The 16,323-nt window shown below is 38.0% G+C and overlaps 1 protein-coding gene across 6 annotated transcripts in view; it reads left to right on the forward strand.

Annotated features, from left to right (window-relative positions):
• The first annotated feature begins 4,365 nt into the window (after positions 1 to 4,365).
• Positions 4,366 to 16,323, forward strand: part of HSF2 (heat shock transcription factor 2) — a 41,300-nt gene continuing 29,342 nt past the window's right edge. For 2 of the 6 annotated variants that reach the window (XM_023254307.2, XM_023254308.2), the window contains exon 1: positions 4,366 to 4,648. In XM_023254307.2, the coding sequence (XP_023110075.1) occupies positions 4,556 to 4,648 (93 nt within the window). In that variant the 5' untranslated portion in view covers positions 4,366 to 4,555. Of the gene's footprint in view, positions 4,649 to 5,001; positions 5,250 to 16,323 lie in introns of those variants that run through there. The other 4 variants (XM_023254306.2, XM_023254304.2, XM_023254305.2 and 1 more) reach the window with 4 other exon arrangements.

Genomic DNA, 16,323 nt, shown 5'->3' on the forward strand with positions numbered 1-16,323 from the left:
AACTGTTCATTTATTCATTGATTAATTCAACAAATATTCATTGAGAGTTGAATATGTACAAGGCACTGTGATAGCCATTGATGATGAAAATAAATATAAATAGGACATATTCTATGTTGGAGTTACATAGTCTAGTATAAAAAATGCATGTAGGGGCGCCTGGGTGGCGCAGTCGGTTAAGCGTCCGACTTCAGCTCAGGTCACGATCTCACGGTCCGGGAGTTCGAGCCCCGCGTCGGGCTCTGGGCTGATGGCTCAGAGCCTGGAGCCTGTTTCCGATTCTGTGTCTCCCTCTCTCTCTGCCCCTCCCCCATTCATGCTCTGTCTGTCTCTGTCCCAAAAATAAATAAATGTTGAAAAAAAATTTAAAAATGCATGTAAATAATTACAATATGATATAATAAGTGCTATAATAAAGGTCTCCAGGGAAGTTTCATAAAAGAGATGACTTCTGTATAGAATTGTACTCAATCTTGAGGGTTAAGGAGAAACTTGAGGTATAATGGGGTAGAGGAAGGTCTCTCTACACAGAAGAAACAGCTTGCAGAAAAATATGCAGAGGTGTGAAAGAACGTGACCAGTAGGGTATCAAGCAGTTGGGTATAGCTAAGGGTAGGGCAAGGTGAAGAGTGGTAGACAATGATTGGAAAGACAGGTGTAATCAGAGCACAAAAGATGTCTTATGCCATCTTCAGGAGTTTGAATTTATTTTGAAGTTTATGGGAAGCTACTGAACGGTTTTAAGTCAGGAAGTAAACTTTTCAGATTTGTGTTTCAGAAAGATATCTCGAAAGATTGTAAGGTGGGCTGGAGGAAGAAGCATTTTATCTGATCCTCAGAACCACTCTGTGAAGTGTGTACAACAGGTATTTTCACTCATATTTTATACATAAGGATCTAGGACTTGGAGGCGTCTAGTGATTTGCCTAAACCCCCCTGCTTCATTCCAAAATTGAAGAAACTTAACAGCTTGTCCAGATAGGAATGTAGATGGAAACCTCTGTGCAGTTTCCCTTTGGTTTCAGTCATACTATGCTTGAAAATAATCTTTAAAAGCCAGTTCTGCTTGCACTACTGATTCCAACTAGTTTTGCATAGTTGATTAGGTAGAATTTATACAGTCTGAATTAGAGGCTTTGAAGCATCGAAGTGTCCCACAATATGTTATTCTGTTTCCTAAGTAAAATCCTAGGCCACTCATATTTTCTGATGTTATTCTAAATCTTCTAAATCTTACACTCAGGCTGCAAACGAGCCACAGACATATTTAGACTTTTAAATTTGGAGTCAACAGGAGGCAATTCACTTTAAGAAAGTGACATTTTTATTCTCTACTATTGTAAATATTTCAGAATTGTGAACTCTGGGTCAAATCTGTTTCTTATATTTGTGGGATTTGTAGGTGGCAAATAACTGTGAATTAGCTTGATTTGGTTTTCTTCCCTTCCCAGTTTTATAACTGAGTGTCATATAAGTGCAAATGGTTCAATAATGATTTTCTCTTCCCCCCAAAATGTCTCTAGTCAGTACTTAAAGTTTTCAAAAAGTTTATTAATTACAATTAATATTAGGATTAGGTTCATAGAAAAAGAAAACAGTCATTTAAATTATTTCTGGAACATCTGCATTTTATTAAGAGGTGAAGGGTGAGTAACAAGAAGTCTGTACATGTTAGCAAAGGAAAGTCAGCTTACTAATTTTTTCTCTATAATAGTGGTTCTCAAGGTCAGCAGCAGCTGCATCACCTGGGAACTTGTTAGAAACCTGCACTTCAGATCTAGTTGGTGGAGTAGGAGGAAAAGCACCAATCTGTTTTTTTCTGAAGCCCTCCAGGCAATTCTAATGTAGGCTTAAGTTTGAGGTACACTGGTATAAAAGGAAAAAAAAAACATGTTTCAGACTATGAAAGACATGGTTTCAATTCCAAAGAGATGTGATTTTAGACACATCATCTATTTCCTGGTCATATCACCAGGTTTCCTGGTTAACAACTTATCTCCTTAGCTGGTCTCATGAGTGGATAAATACTATCCAAAGTGATACCTGTTTATTTGTTATATTGACCATCTTCCCCCTCCACATGATTTGGATGTATGTTTAAGTTGGAGAACCACTGATCTATAATATGCAATATATTGAAAGCAGACCAGCTACAGAATTTGAAGAGCTCAATGCAGAAGGAAAATGCAGGATACCTTGTTCAAAAATGAAGAATTTCAAGATGGTGACAGCAAAGCATTAAACCAAGCATTAAAGTACAGAGCCCTATAACCCACAAGCCTACAGGTTGAATGCTCAAAGAGTAGCTTCTGCTTGTATCAAACCACACCTTTTTTTTTTTTTTAAGATGGAAATACTACAGTGCCATGAAACTAGGCCACATTTTCCCCTCAGACACTACCAATCTTACCTCCTGAGCTGTCACTCTCCATGCTTATTGGCCTCCTATCTTTGCTCCCTGTTGTCTTCCTTTCAGCTATCCATATGCAATTGTACTGTACAAGACCCAACTTAAGGTCACCATCCTCCGTGACATCTTCCTTTACTACCTTAATTTACTTAACTGTCTTTCTAAACTTTCCTAGTATTTTTATGCCATAAATTTAGTTCTTTTTAAAAAAAACCATTGACTTCTGATCATTGTGTTTATCCTGTTTCTTGAGTTAGAATATAAGCATCTTAAGGATTGAGGTGGTGCCAACATCATACAATGGAAAGAGCACAGGCTTTTGAGCTTAATAAACCCTGTGTGTAAATTCCCTCTCTTGTTTACTAACTGCTATATAGGTAAATTAATTCACTTTTGGGCCTTAGAATCTTCATTAGAAAAATGGGATGATAAGATCTGCTTTATTGGGTTGTTTTGAGGGTTAAGTGAGATAATATGGACAAAGCCCTGGGCATATATAAGTGCTCTGAAATGTTAGTTCTTTTATGCAGACACATTGGATGTATCCTGTCAGATATCTGATTTTGCTTCAGCAAATAGATGAGGGCTGAACGCAAACTCACTATTCAATAAATATTTACTCATTGGAAATTGTATGTATTTTCTTTTTAATGCATTCTTTTTCATGCACCTAGGAAGTAAAGCAATCCTATGGTGAGTTTTTTTTGAATTTTTAAGTATTTATTTATTTTTGAGAGAGAAAAAGAGAGAGAGAGCACAAGCAGGGAGGAACAGAGAGAAATGGAGACAGAATCCGAAGCAGGCTCCAGGCTCTGAGCTGTCAGCACAGAGCCCTGTGTGGGGCTTGAACTCAGGAGCCATGAGACCGTGATCTGAGTTGATATTGTACTTTTAACCGACTGAGCCACCATTTTGTATAAAGTTATTATCTCTGATTTGTTTGTATATTCTTATATTCACATGCTGACTTTTGGAAAAAAAAGGTTTAATTTTGTACAATTTTTTTATATTTCCACACCTATTATCTTACATGGGTTAAAAAAAAAAAAAAGAGATAGTCTTATTTCCAGTGAGGAAAAGGGGAAGTCTGGCACTGACAGATTAAGAGATTACTCTAAATTACACAGACCAGTGTAATTTAATATCCACTCAACTGTCCTTGAAGCTGGGTTTAAATTCAGATATGCTGACTCCTTGTTCATTTTTTTTTTCTTCACTGTATCAGACAGTCTCTGGGAAACAAAAATATACCTGCTAAGTATATACAGAAATGATTATTTTAATTTATTAAAAGGGTACAAATGAGACTATTTTTATGTTGGGCATATAGTTGGCATTCACTGTGTGTTAGATTAAAAACAGCACGTAAGGTCTATTACCGCGCCTGGTTCACTGAAGTACACACTTAGTTAAGAGTTATTATTCAAATTCCTCTTTTTGACAAACGTATTTTAATGGAACCGTTTTCGCCTAATGAAAATTTAACTGCAAGCCTTACTGTTTTTAAGACAGTTTCAATTTGGGGCCTAGCACATCATGTTCGAAAGCTGCTTCCCTACCCCGCCCCCCCTCCCCATGTGAATTATTATACTTCCTCCTGCCTGGCGCAAACCACACTTTGCTTTCCAAACTTATGGCTGAATACCCCCGAGGACTTTCTGTAGCCTCCCAGCCACAGCTCAGAAACCCAAAGCCGTTTCCACGTGAAACAACCAAACACAGTCCACTAAGCCTAAGGTCCGCTACAGTGACGGCTACTGCATAAAAGGCGAATAAGAAGGCAGCACCCCCTTCTGCTCCCACCCCCTCCTCGCCTGCAGCACCCAATTGCTTTTCTTTGTCCTGTGGTCCGCGCCTGGGATTGGTCGGAAGCGGGACCGGCGCGGGACCAGTGCGCAGAGGCCGAACGCCGAGACTTGTCCGTCATGTGCGGCCGCCGGTCCTCCCCGCCTCGCTGCGCGCTTGGCGAGGCTGGGGGGCGGGGCCCGGGAGCTGCTGCGCCTGCGTTGTGGGCGTTCTCCCGGAGCAGCAGCTGCCGCCGCCGCCGCCACCACCACTACCACCACCACCACCACCGCCGCTGCTGCCGCCACCGCCACCGCCGTGTTCGGGTGTAGAATTTGGAATCCCTGCGTCTGGTTAACAATGAAGCAGAGTTCGAACGTGCCGGCTTTCCTCAGCAAGCTGTGGACGCTTGTGGAGGAAACCCATACCAACGAATTCATCACCTGGAGCCAGGTAGGGGTGAGGGCACGGCGGCCTCCGAACCCCCTGACTAACCGCCTTCTCTCTCTCTCTCTCTCTCTCTCTCTCCCCCCCCCTCACTCTCCCCCTCTCTCTCCCTCCCGTGGGGCTGTCTCTCGCGGCCTGCGGCTCGACGCCTTCTGCGCGGCCCGCGGCGCGGGGTGGCGGGGTGGCGCGGGCCCCGGCGGTCAGCCTAGCGAGGGACCCCTCGTATTGTTCGCGCGGGGAGCCGCGGGGGTCCCGGCCGGCGCCGCTGGCTCAGGCCGCGGTGGGGGAGGGGCGGCCCGCGCCGCGGCCCGGGAGGCCCCGTAACGGTCCGGCCCCGTCGGCGTTCGGAACCGGCCCGGCAGGGCGAAGGCGGCCGAGGAGACGAGGGCGCCGGAGCCACGTTACTGCACACTCATTCTCCGTCCTCCCGCCGGGCTCGCGGGTTACGAATCGCTGAGGGCACACGCAGCCCTGGGCGCGAGGGTTTGTCTGAGGAAATCTTTACCTCAGCGACCCGATTCTCCTCACTAAAAAATACACCCCGCTTGGCGCTGGGTTCTTTATGAGGAGAGCAGTCCGAGGGATACAGGCAAATGTTCAAACGCAGGTTACTGTTTCTCATTGGGTTTCGAAATCTTGTATAGAAAATGGTACAGCATTCTTTGGAAATTCTGAGCCATTTGTATATATAAACGGGTTTTTGTGATTATTTTAGTAAAAGTGCTGTAATAGACAGGTGTTCAGTAACTTGGTGAGAAGCTAACATGAATCACTAAATTTCGCTGAACAGTTACTGGGAGAGTGGGATATGATGCCTTGACTATTGGTTTGATCCCAACTCCGCCACTAAACAGGAATGACCTTAGTCAAGCACCTTATCTTGTCTGGCCTAAGTTTCATCGTCCTTAAGATGAATGGGTTGCCTGGGTGATGCAAGACCCTTCCAGTTCCAAATACAAGATTCTAAGCAGAATGATTATTACATAAATAGTGCATTTGCGTTTGAATGCACTCTCAGGCTGTTGGAATCATTTTGTGAAGCGGAGTGGATTTTTCTTATCTGTTTGGGGTATTTAGTTGTTTAGAGGGTTGCTGAAGAGTAAGTGAAAACTACCTTCACAGTGCCTGGCACCTGTTAAGTGCTGGGTAAATGTTACCTCCCTTCTTTCTCTCTTTTCTATTCCTGTCCTATTATAGCTCTCACTTTTACTTTTAAAAGGGAGCACTGTGTTGAGTACATGGGAGTTTCTGACTAGTGTTAACCCCATATTCTTTCTTATATTACTGTCATTTGTTCATTTCTTTATACCCCTTCTAGGACTTAATTTTTTTAAAGGTCAGTATCATCAGCTGGATGGTGTGTGTTAAGTATTTGATGAATTCTGTACAGTTGTACAAAGAAAGGTGAAAATAAGGAAGCCAGCCGCCAGCATACACTTAAAAATAAACAGATGTCTCATGCTTTTCATCAGTCAGAAGGATTAAAAGTTGACAGGGATGGATCAGCACAGACTGCTGTTACTCAGCCTCGTTATTTATTAGAGATTGGACTGAGAGTCTCTCCCACCCAAGCTGACTTTATTATACGTTTTTGGCTTGTATGGTCATTTAAAAAAATAATTCTTATTTATCCCATAGGTCTAAGCTTATGTTTTACTAATTTTCTTATACATAATGGGACAGTTAAAATATAAATTCATTGAGGGCAGAGACCGTGTTGGTACCAAGGACACATTAGGTATTTAATAATGGTGAATCAATGAAATCTTTTGGGATATGTAATGGAAGTGGTAGGGATGATAAAAATAAAATTATGCCTGAAAAGAATCTTAGAGATAATCCAGTTTAGCCTCATCATTATATAGATGAGGGTTGAGGCTTAGGTTAGATTTCTTATCCATAATTACAAAGCTAGCCCATTATTGGAGATGGGACTCTAACATAGATTTTTGACCTCTCGGATCAGTCTTCCATCAGAAGCACTTCCCTTAATACACTTTGGCACAATATTTAGTTTATATCAAAATGTTACCCTTTCACAAGTCAGTGGACAGTTCTGGATTAATGTTGTCTAGAGCTTAGCTTAGTTGCTTAGGACGTCTGTCTCTATTACTTTCCCATAGACTTTTCCAAAAGCAGTGTTAACAATGAAATGAAAGGTAAAACATTAATTAAACAATGATGTTAAATGGAAAAAAACTAAATAAGTTACTCTTATCTTTTAAAAGTTGCTATTTATGGTTGTTTCTGGTTTCCTTCAAATGTGTTTTGCTGAATTTCTGTCAAGGTAATTTAGCATTTATACTATCTGAGTGAAAATCATATTAAGACCTTTTAGAAGCAGCAGATGTTTTGGAAACCAGGAAATCTTTTATGCAATTTTTTTTTTTTTAACTTGTGGAAAATAATTTACTCCTCTAGCTTGAGAGTAAGGCAAGGGGGAAAAACTTAACCAACTACAGTTTGAAAAGCTTGGCTTAAGATTCTTGAAGACTTACTCTTAGAGCTAGTTTTTCTTGAAACTTGTAATATGACAAAAATGAAAAATGAAATAATGGCCCATTATCATGATTAATTATAGAAATATATGAGCAATCAAAACTATACTAAATGTGTTATTGATTCAAATAATAGAAATGTCTTTGGATCAGAGTGTCTTTAAGATATTTGTACATATTTTTTTCCCCCATATTCTCCCCTTGAAAGTTTCTTTTTTCTTTTTTTCTTTTTTTAACATTTTCTATAACTTCAAAATTTTGTATAGCTATTTTGGCTCTGGTAGGCAGTCTATTGCCAGAATCAGGGACAGAGATAGTACTGTTGGGCAACTTAAAGCTGTTTTAAATGTAACCAAGTCCTAAACAGAAGGCACAGGTTTAACTTGGAAGCAACTGCAGAAACTTGATATTCAGGGACAAGAGGTTGTAGAAGTTGGATGGAAGTTCTTGCCATTGATAGTGAGGAACAGTCTTTACTGTTACTGAAATTTGATAGTGTATGTCGAAGTGAAGCAGTTATAAAAGCAGGAAAGAACTGGAAGTCATTGTTTTATTAGTGTTATTACCTTTGTCTCTGTTCATATTGTTTGAGAAGACCAAGAAGTGATTTCTGCTAGAGACCTCATACCCATCTGTGCCCTTTGACATTCTCTACTTCTCCATCTCTCTCAAATCAGTATAGACAAATCAGGAAATAGGAGGGAAATGGAGCAAAACCAGAATTAGTCTCCTGTTTTCTAGCTGTTTTGAATTAATTTGAGCATTCAGATTCTGATGTTTTGGTATCGTTTTGAGCTTCCCAGAAACCATTGCATTATTACACTAAGTTGAAAACAAGAAAGCCACAGATGTGCCCGAATAGGGGTAAAATCCACTTTAGATGAATCTACAGAAAAGTTGAAAGATTCATTGATGAGTATTTTCTATTTGTATACATAAAAGGGAGTGAACAAAAGACTCAGAAGGAATGGCTGGTGAACATTAAAAAGTTATGGACTGTTTTTAAAATGTTACAAATTTCTGTTCTGAAAAATGTTTTAGATTAGTGCGTTTAAAGTATTAGATTATTTAAGAATATTTTGGATGTTTTTAAATGAGTACCAATTTGAGCACTAACAACTGTTGTTATTTGGAAGCTTGCCAACCTTTATGGGTAAAGCCTAAAAAGAAGCTACCCATCTCTCCCACCTTACACAGTCAGTAGTGGCTTTCTTCCCCTTGTGAAATGTGTTGGGAGAGTTCTATGTTCTATTGTTTGAGCCTCACAGGTTTAAATGGCAGTAAGATGGAATTTTTGCACTCAGAGGTTATCTACTAATTGTAGAGTGGAGACTGAAGGAATGACATAAACAGAGACACAGAGTATGAGTGAAGGAGGGTTGTATGAGAGAGGGAGAGCACGTAAAAATATAAGCAAGGGGCATTCATCTGATAGGATCCAAGAGTTAAACTTCTAAAAAGATAATTTGGTCCACTGTGGCCAATGATTCATTTATTTTGTTACTCACAAATATTTATCATGAGTATGTTATGACCAGCAGTGTGCTAGGTACTTGGAATTCATTCACTAGTGAACAAAGTGGCTTTATAAACCTTATATTCTAGTGGAGGACACTGATAATTAAAAAGTAAGCAAACACAGATAATATAATTTTAGTTAGTGGTAAGTACCATGAAGGAAATAAAGAAGGTTAAAGAGAGATAACAGTTAGGACTAAGTAGGAGACAGAAGTCACATAGTATAAAAGAAGGAAAGAATTACTTTTAAATATTTTAAACAGGGAAAATGTAGAATTACTAACTATATCAGAGGAATTGGAGTAAACACTCTAAAGAATATAGGGCTGGCAGTTATAAGAATATGACTATGTCTCACTTAATGGCAAAGAAACCACCGGTGCCACTTTAGTGGAACTTATTGGAAGCTCATCCTTCAGAACTTGTGGGAGAAATACTCCTTTAAGGCAGCAGTTTGCAAACTATTGCCCATGGTCCAGTCATCTGTTTTGTAAATAAAGTTTAATTGGAACATAACCATGCTCAATATATTTACATATTGTCTATAAGGTATTATTACCTGCAAGCCCAAAATATTTACTGTCTAACCCTTTAAAAAAAGGTTTATCAGTCCTTGTTCTAGAGCACCCTTGAAAGCTATTTGTGGGGACATGTCTTGCTAGAAATACTCTGGTTTGAAACCTTCGAAGGGAGAGAGAAAGCTGAGGGAAGCTGTTGGCCTTCTGCTGCTGACCTTCTGTACTGCAAGAGCTAGGTGCTGGAGAATGTGCCTACACTGTAGGAGCCTGTCAATGTTGAGGAACCAGGAAATAGGAAGGAGAACCCCCCTCCTCTTATATAATCTCTTTAGTATCTTCTATTGACAAAGCTTATCACCATGCCTTCAAGAAAAAGATATTTAAGGGACCCAGCCCCACGGTTGCAAAAGAGACAATGGAAAATGAATTTGGAGCAATAAACTGATAACTAGCACATAGTTATCTGGGATTTGTGGGCATTTTAGGTAGATCGATGAGGAAAGCCTCTCTGAGGACATGATGTTTGAGCAGACACCTGAACAATTAGGCCAGGCGAAAGAGAATGGCAGATGTAAAGGCTTTGAACATGGCATGTTCATGTGATTGGAGAAGGCCCCTGTGATTAGAATATCTTTAGAGAATGTGAGATTGAGGTTAGAGAAGTAGCAGGAACAGATGGTATAGGGCCTTAAGGCTGTAGTAAGAAGATTGGAAATCTAGGGAACTAGTTTGTAGATTATCACAGTTTTCCACTATGGTATTGAAAATAGTGTAGCTGAAAAAAAAATAGTGTAGCTGAGACTAGGGTATTTGCGGTGCAGATGTGAGAAGTTGTTGGATTTGGTATCTACGTTAAAGGTAAAGCAGCAGAATTTACTAATAAATTGTCTGGAGTACAGGAAAGACAGAGAAGAATTAAGAATGACTCAGATTTGGCCTAAACAAGAAGATAAATGATACCGTTTGCTCAGATGGGAGAGTATTCAGAGAAATGCAGGTAGAGATTCTGTTTGGCCGTATTAACTTTGATATTACAAATGAACACTAGTGTTACTTGAAAATTTAGCTTACATTTTGTTGACCATACTTATTCATATGACTACACCTAATTTCAAAGGAGGTAGGGAAGTTCAGTGCTAGGAAGGAAAACAGGAATATTTTTGAACAGTCTGAATGAGTTCTACACTCCAAGACATCCACGTGGAAATGTTGAATATGATGTTTGAATATAAGACACTGGCATTGGAGTTTGTGAGTGGTAAAGCCATGGGATTGGATGAGATCATCCAGGGAGAGAAATGGAGATGGAAGGAGCTAAAAGACAGGCCATTCTAATTTCTAGAGGGCAGGAAAGTAAGAAAAAGCTAGCAAAGGAGATTGAGAAGGAACCGTGCAATAGGAGAAAAACAAGGGAGTAAGGTTATAGTAGTTGATGGAAAAAAATGGTTCAAGATAGAGAAGATGGTCAACTGTGTCAAGTGCTATTATGAGTATTTTTATATACCTCTCCTGGTGTGTATAAGCAAGAATTTCTTTAAGGTATATATAGGTACCTATGTTGAAGAGTGGAATTGCTCGAAAATAAGATATGAACTCTTCGACCTGAAGATAGTTCAAATTGTTTTCCAAAGAGATTAAACACTCTTATACTTAGCCATGCATGAGATTTTCCATTAATTCACATCCTCAAAACTTGATATTATCATTGTTCTTAATTTTTTACTGATCTAGTAGATGTAAAGTGTTCTCTCAATGAGGTGTTAACTTATATTTCCCTGATTACTAATATGTTCAAACACCTTTTCATATTTATTGGCCATATGTGTTACCTATTCTATGAAGTATGTGACCATTTTTCTATTGGGTGGCTTATCTTTTTTTTTTTTTAATGTTTATTTGTTTTTGAGAGAGAGAGGTGAGTGGGGGAGGAGCAGAGAGAGGAGATACAGAATCTGAATTAGGCTCCAGGCTCTGAGCTGTCAGCACAGAGCCTGACACGGGGCTCAAACCCACAAACCGTGAGATCATGACCTGGGCCGAAGTTGGACGCTCAATCGTCTGAGCCACCCAGCCGCCCTTTGGGTAGTTTATTTTTTAATATTTGTAGAAATTCCTTGTATATTCTGTATATACATTTTGGAGGTTTATGTGTTGCTTATATCTTCTAGTTTGAAGCTTATCTTTTGATGAGTACAAGTTTTAAATTTTAGTATAATTTAATATATTCATCTTTTTTGTTCATGCTTTTTGTTTCTTCTGGATGTTTTTTCTTACCTCTACCTCAGGGAGAGAAAAATACTTTTCCATTTCTCTTCTTTTTTTCCTGAAAGTTTTAAAAGTTTGCATATTTTGTGTAAGTCTTTAATTCACTTGGAATTGATTTTTGTGAGTGGTGTAAGGAATTCAGTTTCATTGTTTTCCATATAAATACTCAGTTGTCCTAGCCCCTTCATTGAGTAGTTCCTTCTTTCTGTGGTGATGTGTATTGCTACTTATGTCTTATAGCAAAAGTAATCAAGGTAGATACTGTGATTTTGTTTCTAGGGTCTCTATTCCATTCCATTGAACTTTTTTTTTTCTTCCCTCATTGCATGTCTTACTGTAGCTTTATACTGTCTTGCTTTTGGGAGGGTAGCTTATTCCTCAGGAGTACCTTGACTCTTGCTGGTCTTTGTTCTTCTGTACGTGTTTTAATATTTTTCTTTTACATTTATTTATTTTTGAGAGAGACAGAGCACAAGTAGGGGAGGGACAGAGATAGAAGGAGACACAGAATCCGAAGCAGGCTCCAGGCTCTGAGCTGTCAGCACAGAGCCCAATGCGGGGCTCAAACCCATGAACTGTGAGATCATGACCTGAGCCGAAATTGGACGCTCACCCAATTGGGTCACCCAGGTGCCCCTCTTCTGTATGTGTTTTAAATTAAAGTTCCACCAAAGAAAATCTGTTGGGATTTTAATTGGAATTGCATTGAAACTAAATCAGATTAGGGAAAATGGAAGTCTTTATGATACTGAATATTCCCATAAACAAGACATGTTTTAAAATTCATTTTGTTTAATAAAATTATGTATTTTGGGCACCTGGGTGGCTCAGTTAGTTAAGTATCCAACTCTTGATTGCACGTCAGGTCATGATTTCACGGTTTGTGAGATCTTGAGCCCCATGTCCGGCTCCGCCTTGACAGTGTGAAGCCTGCTTGGGATTCTCTGTCTCCCTCTCTCTGCCCCTCCCTTGCTCGCGCACACGTTCTCTCTCAAAATAAATAAACATTAAAAGTTTTTAAATAAAAAAAAATAAAGTTCTTTAATTTTTGGTAATTGGGTCTTGCACATCTTTGTTAGATATTCTTCGTAGGTATGTTAAGACATTGTAAGTGGAGGGGCGCCTGGGTGGCTCAGTTGGTTAAGAGTCTGACTTTGGCTCTGGTCATGATCTCATGGTTAATGAGTTTGAGCCCCACATCAGGCTTTGTGCTGACAGCTCGGAGCCTGGAGTCTGCTTTAGATTCTGTGTCTCCCTCTCTCTCTGCCCCAATCCCGCTTACACTCTCTCTGTCTCTTAAAAATGAATAAACATTAAAAAAAAGATGTTGTATGTGGTATTCTTTAGTTAAAAGTACATTCTGGCTGTTGCTGGTAGTTAGAAATACAAATAACATTTGTATGTTGATAGATAAACCAGTGGGCTAATCATTTTACTCATGTGGGTCTTTTAAGTGTACATCCATGAATCTGTGAATGATAGTTTTGTTCTTCCTTTCAGAGCTTTATACCTCCAATTTTGTCTTTTTTGTGTTGGTAAGACCTCAGCATGTCAAATAGAAGCAGTGATCACAGATCACTTTTTCTTATTTTTAAAAGAAATGTTTTTTATATTTTTCCCTTAACTAGCTGTTAAAATTGAGAATTTTTAATTTATCTTTTTGTTGTTAATGTCATACTTCTGACCCTTTCCCCTCTCAGTCAATTGCCAGGGAGGAGGATACAGGAAAAAAGTTGATTTTGGTGAGTTAGGAAGATGGATTTGATATAGACAGTAGGTTGAGAACATGGTGAATTAAAGAACATTATGCAAAAATGTTAACAGTTGAAAAATCCAAGTGTGAAGTTTGAGATGGGGCAGAGATATAGATGTGATCATTTATAATAAAACATCATATTTAATAAAGTCAGTACATTGCCTAGGAAAAGAGTGTAAAAGGTGTCATGATGAAGGATAGAAACCTAAAAAACACACTACCTTTGATAGGTGAAGAAAATTGAAAGGAAACATGAGAGAGGGGAGACCTAATAGTATTTAGTTTCAAAGTCAAAAGAGTAGAGTATTTAAGGAGGAGATTGTCAGTAGTGCCAAATGAAATGCCACAAAGAAGTGTGGGAAGATCAGGACTGAAAAGAAGGCATTGAATTTGGCATTTGACATTTTAGAAAAAAATAGTTTGAGTAGAGTGAGGGAGAATGAAACCAGTTTTTAACAGGAGTAAGTAGATAGTACTAAATTGGAGAAGGGGGCTTTGAAATAAATTTAAGTTTTGCAGTGAAGGAAAAGACAAATGGGGTGAATAGATTGAGAGGGCAGCAAGGTAACATTTTTTTAGATAGGAAAAAACATGCATTTTTAATTTCAATAGTTATTACCTAATAGCCAATTCTGATTATCATCAAACTTTAAAAATTTTGCCAATCTACTCAGCTGGTTAAGCGTCCAACTTCAGCTCAGGTCATGATTTCTCGGTTTGTGGGTTCAAGCACCCATCAGGCTCTGTGCTGGATAGCTCAGAGCCTGGAGCCTGCTTTAGAGTCTGTGTTTCCCTCTCTCTCTGCCCTTCCCCTGCTAGTGCTCTTTCTCTTTCCCTCTCTCAAAAATAAATAAACATTAAAAAAAAATTTCAAATTTTGCCAGTCTAATAAGAGGAAATCATTATTTGTTTTGCTACACAATTATAATGAGATTGGGCCTCTTCTAAATTTTACGTTGGATTTTTCATCTTACTGATTTTTTAGAAATTTTTAATGCAATTAACTGTCATAAGTATTTAAAATATTTTTATGTTAATTTTCATCTTTATTGAATTTTTTCTAACTCTTAATAGTTATGTTTAGTTTCAGACACAAATAGTAGAAATTCAAACAGTGGTTTAAACAATAGAGATGCATTTTCCTTTTAAGTCTGAGGATACCCAGTCACATTCTGGTCTTTTCAGCCATACTTAGTTTCTCTACCTCAGGGTTGCTGAAACTTTAGTCATTAGCTTCAAGTTCCAAGCAGGGATATGGGATATAGGGGTTTGACACTTTGAATCTTTCCCCTTTTAGAACCTTTTCTGGAAGCCCCACTGAGTCCATTCTATTTATATCTTAATTGCCAGGGGTATATTTGGCTGCCTCTTTTTGTAAGGGGGACTGAGAAATGTGGTTGCAAATCAGACAAAATTGTGATTCTGTTCATAACAAAGTAGAGGATCATTCGTGTTTTTCCAGATGGATCTCTTTGTTTTTAAGGGTAAATAGTGTTCCTGTGTGTGTATTGTGTGTATCAGTTTCTTTATCCATTCTTCCATTAAGGGACACTTAGGTTGTTTCCGTATCTTGTCTATTGTAAATAATGCTGCAGTAAACATGGGAGCACAGATAATGCTTTGAGATACTGATTTCATTTCCTTTGGGTGTATACCTAGGAAAGGGGTAGTTGCATCATGTGGTAGTTCTATTTTTTATTTTTTTGAGGAAACTTCATGGTGTTTTCATAATGGTTATACTGATTCACATTACCATAAACAGTATATGAAAGTTCCCTTTTCTTCACATCCTCACCAACACTTAGTTTTTTTTTTTTTTTTTTTTTTTTAATAATTGCCATCCTACCAGATATGAAGTAGTACTTCATTGTGGTTTTCATTTTCATTTCCCTGATGGTTAGTGATGTTGATCACCTTTTTATACACCTGATGGCCATGGCCATTTCTGTATCTTTGGGAAAATGTGTATTTGGGTTCTTTTTTAATCTGTTTGTGTCTTTTTCTTTTTTGGCTGTTGAATTGAATGTGTTCCTTACAGATTTGGAATATTAATCCCTTATCACATATATTGCTTACAGTTATTTTCTCTTATTCCATTAGGTTCTCTTTTTATTTTGTTTTCTTTGCCGTGCAGAAGCTTTTTAGCTTGATGTAGATGTTAGCTTGACTATAGTAGTCCTTTCTCTATGTGTATAAATATATTAAATCATGTTGTACATCTTAAAAATATACAATTTTAGCTTTAAAATAACAAAAATCAAAAGGAGTTAGAGAAATTTGGGAATAGGGTAGGCAGCTAGCAGTTTACATGAATAAATTATAAATTCTTTACCACTATGGTTTCTACATTTACTTCATACTCCCAAAAGCATGGTTGTGAGCTTTGAGTTAGCATTGAGCAGTGAGTTAGCATTGAGCTTTTGTTTTTTTTCTTTCCAAATGGAAAGTTTATGAAATCATCCTTTTTTCTCCAGATTTTCCCCGTGATATGAATGCTACTTGTACTTATTACACATATAATTATATTCATTATTATATGTTATTATATATTATATAATATAATATATTGTAAATATAATTCTCAAATAGATTTGCTTATGCTTCTGTTCTCTGTAGTCCATTTTTTCTTTTTGACCGTCTCTTTAGTACAAAACTCTTGTAAACACTAATCCTTTCACCTTTATAGGGTAAGGTTAACACCTCTCTTCTCATTGTTTTTAGTATTTTCTTGCCTGTTGTTACATAATTATTTTACAAGTGAACTTCAATACCTAATATTTGGTTGTGTTAGCATGTTTTCACCTCGTCTCCAAAATTTTCTTCTTAAATGAGAATTTAATGTATTGGTTAATTAGAGAGAATTGACAGCTTTACAGTTCTGTATTTGTCCCTTTATAGTTTAATGTTCTCATAAACATTGTGTATATTTTTAAGACTTATTTTTAGGTATGTGACTTTTTTCTATTGGAATCTTTCTATTATTGATTTCTTTATTCTATTTTAGTTTTAAATTGTTATGGTAAAATGTACCTAACATAAAGTTAACCATTTTACCCATTTTTAAGTATACAGTTCAGTGGCATTAGGTACATTTACAATGTTATGCAGCCATTGCTTCCATCTGTC

Source organism: Felis catus, chromosome B2 (genome assembly GCF_018350175.1).
Source record: "Felis catus isolate Fca126 chromosome B2, F.catus_Fca126_mat1.0, whole genome shotgun sequence".
Taxonomy (NCBI): Eukaryota; Metazoa; Chordata; class Mammalia; order Carnivora; family Felidae; genus Felis; species Felis catus.